Source organism: Centroberyx gerrardi, chromosome 20 (assembly GCF_048128805.1).
Source record: "Centroberyx gerrardi isolate f3 chromosome 20, fCenGer3.hap1.cur.20231027, whole genome shotgun sequence".
NCBI classification, from domain to species: domain Eukaryota; kingdom Metazoa; phylum Chordata; class Actinopteri; order Beryciformes; family Berycidae; genus Centroberyx; species Centroberyx gerrardi.
This window is the reverse complement of record NC_136016.1, coordinates 16469040-16482066: the sequence shown is the minus strand read 5'-3', so window position 1 is coordinate 16482066 and position 13027 is coordinate 16469040. Positions and strand designations below refer to the sequence as shown.

Genomic DNA, 13027 nt, shown 5'->3' with positions numbered 1-13027 from the left:
TGATTGGAAGCTGGTGGTCATATGAATACATATTCAAACATGGGGACTTTGAACGTTTAGAGGCAATTAACCTCGAGTATTGTTATGATCCTGCATCACTGGCATTGCAGACTATGCCTATGCAAAATGGTTTTTTTTTTATGGCTTTTATGGTTTGTAAAGGGAATGGCACCTGCACCTTCAAAGAGGAATTGTGAGGAGACAAAAGCAGTTGGTCCTAAAATACATCATGGAGATTATGCATCATTTGGACTGGGCCACAGCCTCATGACCCAGCATGGTGGACAAAAAATATTTAATTTTTTATCAAATAAGTAGGGACTTGGTATAAAGCTTCACCTCCTCACAAGCCTGTAACAGCATATTATCTTATATAACTAGTTATCATATATCTGTCAAGCAGCTAAAAAAATCACCCTCATAAGGCTATCTCATACTCCTTGAACATGAATGGTCGATCTGTCTTTACCTGGCTGTGTTTCATCCAGTCATCATCTAGCTTGCAGGGGAGGAAGAGTCTGACTCAGGGTTTATAGATTAAAAAAAAAATAGAAATAGAAGAAAATTAGAACATGCACATCCAAAAAGGCCATTTTTCACATGCAGGACAGAAAAAAAAAAGCAAGAAATATAAAACCTTTTTCTTCAACCCAAGAATAATTGTGGTGTATGTACAGTTTCTGTATCCATTTCTGCTTTATGGAGAGTATTAGATAGAGTAACAGGAAAGATGGAAGGGGGGGTAGAGATGGAGAAAGAGGGAATGATGCAAGGGATTATGGGATACAGGTCAGGGGTTGTATTCAAACCTACTATAAGCATATGGTGTATGACAAAAACCCAACGACGGCATTAATCCTCTCAGATGTGATGCTGTTCACTCTGTTCTATTCTTTTTACATTATGGTTCACCTACTTAACATCAGTCTCTTGATTAATGAGCAGTTTCTTGCATTGTCTTCTTTACTTGTGTCATAATAACTTGATTTGATCAAATAATCAAGTACTTGCAGAATTGATCAGTTGGAGGAAGAAGGTTAGGCTGTCCAAATATTCCTGATACTTTCTGTGGGAGAATTTGTCAATAACCTTTTTGATTTGTCACAATCATTAGCTCGTTGATTTTGAGTTGGAGGGATTGGCATGAATAAGTGTTCAGTTATTTTAGGAGAATTTCACATTCTTCTCAAATTTGACAATTCATAGCAATTCGGTCTGTACAATGTGAACCCAGCAGCTCCTCAAGGAAATGCATTTTGACATTTTAGCTTCCAATAACACTGCAACACAAGCATTTTGATAATAGCATCATCATTTTTTTCCTCTTCTTCTCTTCTTTTTTCCTCCAAGTCAGGAAAAAGACAGTCTGTCACAAAAGTCTAGAAGTTATGATAGTAAATGAGTGATAAAAAAAAAAAAAAAAATCAGCTGTAAAATGAGAAACAAATAGCATATTGCTGTCAGTCTTACATAAGAGAAAAATTTTTTTTTCATAGATTATTGTGAACAGGAAAAGACTAGATGACTAATTGTATTAACCCCCGCATGGCCGGTGGTCCAACAACACAGACGCTGCAGGAAACATCCGTCACTTCTCAGAAGGATTACCAGGAATTTTCCCTTCAGCGTAATAAAAAAATTAAATCCAGATACAAGAAAAAAGAGAGGGGGGGGGGGGTTAAAAATAGCAAAGGGTTAAAACCGCAGTTCCGAGCTGTTTGGCAGCGTGGCTCCAGAGTCAGAAAGAGATTATTTTGGATTAATGCGAGCGAGGCCCATGCTGGATGTCAGACGGATCAGGGCAAAGGCCGAGCCACGAGCTTTACACCCCCGTCTGATTTCCTCCTTTGTCTCTGTCACACTCTCAACCTCTCTATCTTAATGGGGATCTTGTGCCTCATAGCCCCCCCCCCCCCCCCCCCCCCCCCCCCCCTTCACACACACACACACACACACACACACACACACACACACACGCACGCACGCGCACACACACACACTGGTTGACATTACAAGTGCAGAAGTATGCCATCGCTCTCTCTCTCCCTCTCTCTCTCTCTCTTTGTCTCCCTCCCTCTCTCTCTCTCTCTCTCTGTCTCCCTTTCTCTCTTTCTGTCTCCCTCCGTCTCTCTCTCTCTGTCTGTCTCTCCGTCTCTCTCTCTCCCTCTCTCACCATCTCTCTCTGTTTCTCTCTCTCTGTCTTTCTCTTTCTCTCTCTCTGTCTCTCTTTCTCTCTCTCTCTCTGTCTCCCTCTGTCTCTCTCTCACCATCTCTCTCTCTGTTTCTCTCTCTGTTTCTCTCTCTCTCTCTCTCCCTCTCTCTCTCACCATCTCTCTCTGTTTCTCTCTCTCTGTCTCCCTCCGTCTCTCTCTCTCTCTCTCTCTCTCTCTCTCTCTCTCTCTCTCTGACTCCCTGCCCAGACAAAAAACCCCAACTTATTTATAATAGAAAAAAAAAAAACTAGCAAATGTGTTACTTAACCATTAAGCATGTTGGCACTGCTGCTAGCAGAACCCATGGACTTTGCAACAGCTGTATCCAATCTGTGGAGTGCCAGTCTGACAGATGTGCAGTGAGCTATCAGGTCTGTGTGTTCAGAGAGGGAGCGGGTTCACTTTTGTTAATTGGTACTATAAGCCCTCGTGCCCCATCTGTCCGTCCATTTGAAGTTCTGCCCAGTTTGTCATGCAATGATGACCGTCTGCCCGCTGTGGCCGCTGAACTCTGTGTCCCTTCCATCCCTCCATCTCTTCTTCCCTCCATCACTCCATCACTCTATCACTCCATCACTCCCAGGTTTTGTATTAGTAGTATGGAGTATTGGAGTAGTATTGGAGATTAACTACAAGACAAATTCCCAGGCCGGACAAAAACAATGAAATCTAAATTCTGGTGCAAATTTGAGAAAAGATCAATAATTTATGGTTATGCTGACAAATAGTAAACAATAGCACTAGCTGCTATGCCAGATCTGACACTAACTGAGTGTCACCGAAAATAAGTTGCATTAGCTACTCACTAAGGGTGATTTACTGTGGTTCTTTCTGGGTACATACAATGAAATGTTTTTATGTGGTGTTTTCTTAAACTGTTCATTTTCTGAAACTGTTTCCCACTGAAAACCATGTCCATAACCTTTCCAAATTCACAGTTTGAACAATCAAACTTGTAATGAAAAGTTCTAAATTCAAAGAATGGCTCATACTGGACTCTCCGAAAAGGCAGATTTATAGCCATAGGGACATTTTTTTTTTTTTTTTGCATTTAATAGCTCCAAATCCGATATGTGTGCGCTGGAGTCATGATGTCATAATTTTGAGATGATGTTGCATGGGCGGCACTCTAATCACTGGCCCGTCCATTTTTGGTCACGCAAGCTCTTTATCCTTGTTCTGTCCTTCCTCAACCGGAGCAGAAAAGTTACTCAATCCTTGAGCTTTATACCTGACAGTATAATCACTGATGTTTTTGCCAACCCAATCCCTTTTGTGGTAGATGCAATCCATAGATCATTGAGTTAATTTATTATGCAACCTAAGTCATCATGAAAATATATTCCCCAGTAAAAATGGAGAGAAGGTATTTCACTTTGCTTTTATTGTTAGTGTTCAAACAATTTGCTGGAATGAAGGGTTTGCCTGTTGTAGCAAAAAGACCTTTGGGTTAATTAAAGACAGTCCTTATGCCACAATAGCAGATGTTGAATCACAAATGAATAGTCAGGTCTCTTTCCTTTTTTATTATGTTTTTATTTTGCCAGAAAAGCACATTCTCAGTCTTTCTTCTCAGATGTGACAAAGCCATAAAACAAAGTCATGCTGACTAATTCCAGATTATTAAAATCCCAGTCTCTTTGTTTTCCTCTCCAGCTTTCACACAGGAACTTTCTTGCTCTGCCTGTAAAACCAAAACTCCTGTTACGCAGTTTACATCGATTTTGCTGGTTTTTCCAGGGAAAGGCAGATATCTGGAAATATCTATTATCAGGTCTTAAATTGTTGGATTCCATTCATAAATTAATGATACCATCCAAAGAGTTAATACAGGAGGTCCAGACTAAATATACAATATGTATATATACACAGTAGTAAGTAACTGGTGGGAATTACTTGACAATTATATATCTAATTTTGCACAGTAGCCTAGTTACAGTGATAAGAACGATGCAATATTGTTAGAATAATTTAATGAAGAATAAATTCATTCCAGGAAGAATAAATGCATTTCAAAAAGCAAAACAAAATGATTAACTTTTTATATATACAATACATATAATGAAACAATATGGTCCCATTTGTTTACACACTTTCTACATTATTCTTACATTTCTTAAAAATGTGTACATACAAGATTGTCAATCTTTGCATAGTAATTTTCTCTGAGAATTCATTGATATTCCTGGAGGTCCCATTGCAGTGTATTATTTAAATGTTAACTTAATTATGTATTTGTCATAAATACGTACAAGTCTGTACATGATGTGAACATGCAGGTCAGTGGAAGTGCAAATATATTTTCCTAAGCGACGTTCTCCTCGGCTCTCATTGGCGGGACATCATTCTGACAAACTCTGCAGGAAGAGGAAGGAACAGTAGAAGCAGTTACTCTACTGTACAGTATAACCAGAAATGCATTAACATAATTAAGACAACGATTTTTGTCCTAAAACAGCTGAACATCTCTACAACACATTTAACTTGCATGAAATCTTGTTAAAGCTATTGTTTCCCCTGCACCGCTGCTGCCAACAACTGTCTTTCTGATGCGGTGCAGTTCTTACTGATGTTTGTGTTGCTGCAGCTGTTCGACAGTTCTCACCTTCAAAGTCTACTGTGCCGTCTCCGTTGTCGTCTGCTTCTTGTACGATGGCGTCGATTTCTCTCCGGCTCATGTGCTCGCCCATCAGCTTGGTCATGGCTAATCGCAGCTCCTCTGTTGTGATCTCTCCATCTCCGTCCATGTCAAACTGACCAGATAAAATAACAAGATAAAATGATCCTCATGACACCACATCGATCAGGGTTATATTCAGTTATTGGGTCTGAAAATTTGGAAGTGAGTGGATAGTTGCTTAGTGTTATATGCAATAAAACTGATACATTTTCTATAGAAAGATGGAAACGTCTCTCACCTCTTTGAAGGCGTCTTTGAGCTCCTTCATGCCGATCATCCCAGCGGTTTCTGCCAGAAGCTTCGGGGCCATCAGCTCCACAAAGTCCTCAAAGTCCACTCTGCCACCAACTGGAGGAGGAATCGGAAGAAAACATACAGGGAATAAGAGACATCCGGCAGGTTCTGGTAGTGCTGATTACATGGCACCATTACCATGTGCATCAGGGTTCCTTCAATGTTCTGTCAGTGCCAATTACAGTTTGTTAACTGTAAATTCATTTAGGTGTAAGGATGAGAAATCGGTAGAAAGTCAAACGTCCCTCTTCAAGGTTTTTGTCACTAAATGTTTAATCCTCTCCAAAAATCCTGCATCTTTGTAGATCAACATCCTTCACTCATTTCTGTACCACTTGGCATGTTTTCTCAATTCTATGTCGATTTTGAGACCAATCAGCTAAAAACAGACTAGGATTTTGTGACCAATTTGTACTGTCAAAAGAGAAGCTTTGATAGTCTGTCAGGACTTACGGTTCATGTTGATGTTTTGGCCCAGCTCAATCAGCTCCATCTCAGTGGGCATGTAGCCCATGGTCCTCATCAGGTTGCCCAGGTCCTTACAGCTGATCAGCCCATCTTTGTCTTTGTCAAACTCATTGAACGCCTCACGCAGCTCTGCAGAAGTTTACAGCGAAGCAGTCAGTCAACTAGCCAGTTATTTAGGCTGTGTGGCATGAAAATGTTTTGGATGATGGCTGAACTCAAATGTAACTATGCAGTTTTGTATTTTATATGAAACATTTGTCTGTGTTTAATGGACAAGTGATGGAAACTTGTATAAAATGTGTAAGGTGTAAGGTAGGACAAAATTTGTAAGGATTGTTTAGATCAGAGAGTGATTTCCATCTACATCACTACATGAGAAGAGGCAAAGATAGGGATGATGAGAATAAACTGCTTTATTTACCATCAATCTCATCGTCAGCCAATTCTCTCGCCTGCACACAAGAAAAACAGTCGGTCAGTTCCCATTCAGAATATGGAAAATCATCATAAACACTACACAGAAACTACAGTGTCTTTTATAGTAATATAAAATCCATCACATTGCAGTTACAACTCATCTAACATGCAAACTCACAAATCGGTCCCAAATGTTTGCCACACTACAATTTAATTTGGAATATCCCCAGTCCAGATAAAATGGCATTGTAGTAAAGAGATTAAAATGAGGAGAATTTCAGGTGCAGTGTATTTGGTGGCATCTGGCAAGATGGTGCACATTATGTCCATATTTGTATCACTGGCATTCATAGTGATATGCCAAACTAAACTGGAGGCAGAGACTGATATAAACCTGAATCTCTCTCTCTGAGTCTTCATCTTCTCTTTTTATCCCGTTACCTTTCTGTTCTAACCCACCCAACCTGTCACCGCATTTTGCAAACAACCACACAAACCAAAAAAAAAGATATTATTCTTCTACTTACAATATTCTTCCCTCCTCGTAAGAAAATGCACGCTGCTCCAAAACTCATTTCTGCAGGAGGAAACACGGAGTGTGACGTGTCATTATGAAAAGTTATGGATGATTTATTGATGCATTTTCCACTCTCCATGGCTCTCTGTAGAGCTGGGTGTTTTTTGACAGAGCCAGAAAGTCAGGATTAAGACCAGACTGAGTCGTCTGTGTACGCTCTGAAGGATTTAACAATATGCTCAATGTCTGGGCTCCGCGTGCGTGTACGTGTGTGTGTGTATGTGAGTGTGTGTGTGTCTATGTGTATCTGTGTGGTTTGTGCCTCTGTAAAAGCATTTCTCACATTTAATAGAAGATGACTAAGAATTATGATTGATTTATATGAGCAGAAAATTGACATTATGGCACTTCTTTTCAATGCAGAGCCATCAATAACAAAAGATCACTATTAAAAGTCTGACTAGTCTAACAAGACTAAACCAACAAGATAAAATATGTTTTATAATGTTTTTCCAACAAGAATCTTTCTTCCACTGATTTACACTGATTATGAATCTCTCAAATATAGTACATATTATTGACATCATATTTTTATGGGTTGAATAATTAGAATTTAGTGTCACCATGTAAAAACATCCCCAAATACAAAATATAAAATGCAAAGAAGTATTTTCACTCACCCTCCTCTGGTGTTTTTTGCTCATCCACCAAACGCAACATAAAAGTACCAGTGATGCACCAGTTGATGTGTGGAGAAAGACTTCTGTCTCCTTCCCCTTCTTCTTCTATCTCTTTTTCTTCTGCTCAGTATCCGTCCCGTCCCTCTTCCCCAGGACAGCCCTGCTCCTCTGTATCTGACCGACCCTGTGCGTCTGACCTGATGGGATGCTGGAGGTTGTATGGCAGGAGGCGTGGCTGAGTCCGGGGGGGCGGAGTTAACCGTGTGACTGGAGGAGAGAAGAGCAGGTCATGCATGAGCTCATGGGCTGCAGCCCGGCTTCGAGCTGCCTGTTGACATCATATTGTAAATTACACTGCTATCTGATCCCACTACTGGCAGAAGGAATGGATCCTATCCATTTACAGTTTGGGGGCTAGAATTGCTTCTTTACAGTTTCTATTTTTTTTTAGTTTACTATGAGTTAGGTCAAATCTGCAGTTTAGCAAAGCAGTAGGCTTCTTCAATTTACTTCAGTTTTATAGATTCAATCACACTTTTTTTTAGAAGAGTGGGAACTCCACCCCCATATATTTACACCTTTTATTTATTGTCACCCGAAATTAATCAATCAATATTTTGGAAATGCAAATTAATCTGTTGCCAAAAAACAGTTGATATCCTGTGATAAATCAACATTGTGTTTTTTGCCATTTGGTTTGTAATCCAATTCAGTTGCGTTTTTGTTCAAATCTTTTATTTGCTTGCTTTATTTTAGGTGATACTATATGTTTTTATACATATAGTACAGATTGTGCAGGCACACCTGTGCAATCTGTTTTTTCTTTTCTGTATTTTATCATTTTATATGTGCAGCTTTATAAAATTACTAATCACAGGATGTACTAGTGGCTCAGTTGGCTAAGGCACACACCATCGATCGTTATCGCTTGTCATCCCCATCTTTCCTGTCTCTCTCTACTGTCAAATATCTAATAAAGGCAAAATTGCCCAAAAAATAATCTTTCTTTTTGCAAATTCACAACACTAAAAAGGTCCCAGCACAGCTTTATGGTAGTTATCACAGGTTCGTCCCTTTACAGATCCCCTTTTGTCTTATAGAGGCACATGTGTAAGGGATATGTGAACCTCTTTTTTGGACAAATAGCCATCCTGAAGGGAGAATATCAGACATGTGATCCCTGCCACAGCCAAGGTGTCTACCAACAGTCATGTATCCTGTCAAAGTGTCCTGGATCAAGACACTCAACACACTAAATCTACTGGCTCACTCATTGTAAGTCGCTCTGGATAAGAAGCATCAGCTAAATGCCTATAAAGTAAATGCATCTCAATTCAAATATCTTAACCGTGAAAAGCAGTTTTTCTAAGAGTGTAGACTTTTAACTTAAGTCAACTCTTGAACTCTTAAAGCCTCCATGTTCCCCTGAATTTACCTTTTTTGTGCACCTTAAATTGAAGTGTAAGTGCATGTGGAACGGCCAGGTTGAATTAGTCCAGATGTCAATGCATTATGTTGCTCTAAGAGTGAAATGTCTTAATTACAGTAAACAATGATGAAAAGAAGATTGTATGTCAGTTTGTGAGTCAGAAGGTCTTGATGTTACTTTATCTTCACTTCATTTGTTTTTCACTGTCCTCAGTATTGACAATGTCCTCTTTGTCATTCTTTACAGTGATGTTTCACCCTAATAACATATTGCATCGATCAGAATAAAGTAATCTGGCCCTCAAATATCCTCTCCAAATATGTTTTCACACTACAGACACATTTAAAAGAATGTATACATTTCCCTATGATTAACTGCCAAAAGATATAGAACAAACGCTTTTCATAGCAAACAGAAAATCGTGCATGAGCAATTAAATTGAACGTTTTTCCAGCCATTTGGTTTGAAAAACATAAGGCTCAATGTGACACTGTAATGTAGAGAGGCCCATTTGGATTATCAATCCTTTTTTTGTCAGCCCCTATTGTTTTAAAAGAAATGACAACTAAAAAGATTGGGATGTGTCTGAGAGCCACAGGCCAATTACAGCTAATGTCCTAATGTGTGATAATCTGCAAGAGTATTGATTACATTTGCAGGGGGAAAAAAGGATTATTTCTTCCATGAAATACCCTGATGACAATGTCCGGGATTATGCCTCATGGTCAGTCTTTACTATGACTGAAGGGTTTGTATTAACTTGCTTAGCTAAAGCAGTTCAGCCCGAGGTCCTGATAGTGTTGATGTCCTCTGCTCTGACCCTTTCCCCTCTGCCTGTCTCCCTGTTATGTAAATTCATCAAAAATCTGTTTGCATAAGAAGCGTAATCCGCTGGGCTTTGACCCAACAGGAACTTGTAACGATTTCATTATCATTTTTTTTTAGAGGCGGGAGGTGGAGGAGCGGCTGGGATATAAAAGGAAAAGGAGATAAAGTTTTTATTTTGGGGAACGAGAGAAATTAGAGATTTCAGGGGTTAGAGGGTAAATAAAAAAGATGTTATTTGGATTAGTAAAGGGAGGGAGACACTATTACTGTGTGTGTGTGTGTGTGTGTGTGTGTGTGTGTGTGTGTGAGGATGGTGAGGACATAAACGAATCAGAAGGCAAGGATGTGTATTACAGTTGATATTACTCTGATGATCTTATCTTAACAGGTGTGTGATTGGTGACTGACTGAGTAAGTAAAAAACAACAACAGATAAATATAATGTAGGAACGTAGAAAGGAAAATTGTTTGTTGCTATACCATGCTTTCATAGTACTTATGTCATTTTGTGTATGTGGTGTTTGGGGTTTTCATCAGCTAACATTGCACAACATAGAGATTAAACTGAGTGGATTATGAGAGCAAAGCAAAGGCAAGGGCAAGGAGGCCATATGAGTATGATGCTGTGCATGTGTGTGAGACACAAAGAGAGAGAGAGAGAGAGAGAGAGAGGGAGGGAGAGAGAGAGAGTGCACACGCAGAGATAATTTGCTATCAAACAAACTTGACAGAAAGGGAATTCAAAGGCCATTCATATGAAAATGTATTAGAAGAACCATATACAAATAATAATCAAATCATACAAACCAAAGTCATACATTCAAATAAATAATTCAGCTTCTCCTTTCTCAGTTTCCATGCTCTCTCAATAAAACTGGCCACACTGAAAACTTCCTCTCTGAATAACCATTCCAACTTAACATCATCTCCTGACCAGAACAACTCAGGCTTCTTGTTTTGCATTTTCTCAAATAAAAGTAGTCTTGGTTCCTCATATAACGTACAATGAAACAAAAAATGAAATTCATCTTCAACAACACCCAGTTCACATACAGAACAAAGTCTCTCCTCCTCAACAATAGAATTGAACCTGCCCACCTCAATCGCCAGAGGGAGGGTACCAGTTCTCAACTGGGCACACAGAGATCTTCTGGATCTTTCCAAGGGTAAAGTAACATAAGGTTCTGGACTATACATGTTTTTAATTTGATTATATGTTCTAAGTTTTGGTTTGAGCCAGATGTCAGTAGCCCATTTTTCTTTAGTCGAGAAATAACCTGTGCTTAATACAGTGAACCCTACATCCTAAACCGTTTCTGAAAATATATTGCTGGTCAGCTTCCCTGAAAACAACATTGATATCACTACACCATGGATAGTTATGTGCCTTATCCCAGTTAAAAACTTTTTTTGCTACTCTACCCTCTGGCATATTAGATAGACAGTTCCATAATCTAAGCATTTTGCCTTTTTGCCTAATCACACATGGCTCCCAACCCATGTCCCCTTGGAAATTTATGCATGCCCAGAAAACAGCGAATTGCCCGGTTTTGAATGGCAATCTCCTTGGAAAATTCCTTACTTCCCCAGACTCCAGCTGCATAAAATAGAATTGGGGTTACACATGCATAATAGAGCTTTGAAAATGTAGCATAACCAAGATCTCTGCAGGTTTTCACTTTACTTATTACTGTACCCAGGGCTCTACCTGCAGTGTCAGCCAAAACACTAATGCCCTCTTCAAACGTTAAATGTTCATCCAAAGTAAATCCAAGATATTTATATGAGCTGGTATATGCTAATGACATAGCTCCAGCATGAAAATTAAAGGTGCTTCTACCTGCTCCTGTTTTTCTGAAATGCATAATTTGAGTTTTTTCCCAATTAATTGATAATCTCCATTTCCTACCCCAGAGATTAACAATATTTAGCATGTTCTGCAACTCCTCCTCATTCCCTGCAAGGAGTACTATGTCATCAGCTTACAACAGAATATTCAACTTCACATCACCTATTTACAATTTACACAGCTATAATCCAAATAAATGAAAGTACTTCATTACATTTTTTATAAATTGTTTAGGCCTAGGTTATTTCTTGATTTGTTTTCCCAGTAGGCTATGTCTGGTAAAGCATATCTCTACTGAGAAATTTTAGTGAATCAAAATAATTAAACAGGTCAACATGAATGATTGCAATTTGTCAAACAGGTGAGAGGCCAGTGCTGTTACAGTGTGGATATATGTTCTGTAATACATGACAGGTCAGTCTGTAGGTTGTGAGGCACTCAACTGTTAAAATAAATCTACAGTGTCCGTATTTTTCAACGAGGATTAGATAATAATAATAAGGCTTTCCAAACATTGGGCATATATATTGGGTGGATACCCAATTGTAATTGCAGAACTTTTTTCAATAGATATCTCTGAGCTGTAGGACTTTGTTGTGCTTGATTAATAGACATCATCTTACTTGAATTGGTAGGTAGTGTTTTTGGTAGAAAACACTTAATTGGATGGGATTTTTTGAGAAGTATTTATTGAGAGAGTGTAGGTACTTCTCAGCTGGGTGGACACTTTCTGTCACGAGGATTGAACTGTGGCCTTCTGGTGGAAGGACAGTCTCTCTAATCATGACGCCACCCTGCTGTCCAACAACAAAATTATATCTCTGTAGGGATTAAATCACATGTACTCTGCGGATAGGTTACCAGTATTATGTTAATTGTTAATTACTCATAAAGAGCTTTGTCCACTACAATCTGCTGAATTAGGCTAAAGACAGATCTTTTCAGACCACAGATTGCTTTGGTGGACAGATGTTGCAAATGGACTTAATGATATGATTTATCACTAATGGCTATTGAGTTGGACTAAAACCCACAATTTGAAAACACATTTTCTTCTTTCAGAGTTTTGTCATTACACTAGGACCCACAGCTTTCAAAGCATGTTCTCTTTTCTAAAAAGTAACTCAGTAACTTTTACAGAGTAGCTAAATTTTTAATTAGCTACTTTTTACTTTTACTGAAGTAGATTTTTACACCAGTACTTTAAGTTCTACTTTAGTAAAACATCAGCAAACAATACTTCTACTTGTCACTAGTAGTTTTTCTATCACTGGGGATAACCTCAAACTGATAGGCTGACTGTGAGGAAAGTCCTGTACCAAATGTCCCTGGTGGTCACGACTCAGCTGCAAGAGCAACCTCGGCCAATACATTGGGCTAATTTGCTGGTTTACTGATACACTGCTTGTTGAGAAACTGTGTCACACTAAAAATGTGTTCCTATTTGTTTATAATAGCTGTTTATGGACAGATTTAATTTAGAAGAATGTAACTTGTAACGTGTTTCCTTGAACCTCCTTAGCCACACAGGGACATTGTTGCTGTTCATCTGCATGCTTTTAAAGCGTCGAAGAAGTGCACTTCCGTTTTCCTTTCGGCTCCCGCCCCGCTCCGCCATCATGAAGTCCTGAACAAAAAACGGATGAGAGACG

General features: G+C 39.0%; 1 protein-coding gene across 1 annotated transcript; it reads right to left on the bottom strand.

Moving 5' to 3' along the window:
- Positions 1–4496: 4496 nt before the first annotated feature.
- Positions 4497–7316, bottom strand: cabp5a (calcium binding protein 5a). The gene is made up of 7 exons (XM_071921582.2): positions 7270–7316; positions 6600–6649; positions 6077–6107; positions 5641–5784; positions 5132–5241; positions 4819–4966; positions 4497–4570 (listed from the first exon to the last, which is right to left on the bottom strand). Exons 1-7 carry the CDS (start codon positions 7307–7309, stop codon positions 4542–4544), a joined length of 552 nt encoding a protein of 183 aa, XP_071777683.2. The 5' UTR covers positions 7310–7316; the 3' UTR covers positions 4497–4541.
- Positions 7317–13027: the final 5711 nt, after the last annotated feature.

Coding starts and splice junctions, on each gene's coding strand:
- cabp5a (XM_071921582.2), bottom strand. CDS start 7,309: ATGTTGCGTTTGGTGGATGAGCAAAAAACACCAGAGGAGG. Junction 6,108..6,599: donor TACGAGGAGGGAAGAATATT/GTAAGTAGAAGA, acceptor TCTTGTGTGCAG/GCGAGAGAATTGGCTGACGA. Junction 4,571..4,818: donor CGGCACAGTAGACTTTGAAG/GTGAGAACTGTC, acceptor CTCTTCCTGCAG/AGTTTGTCAGAATGATGTCC.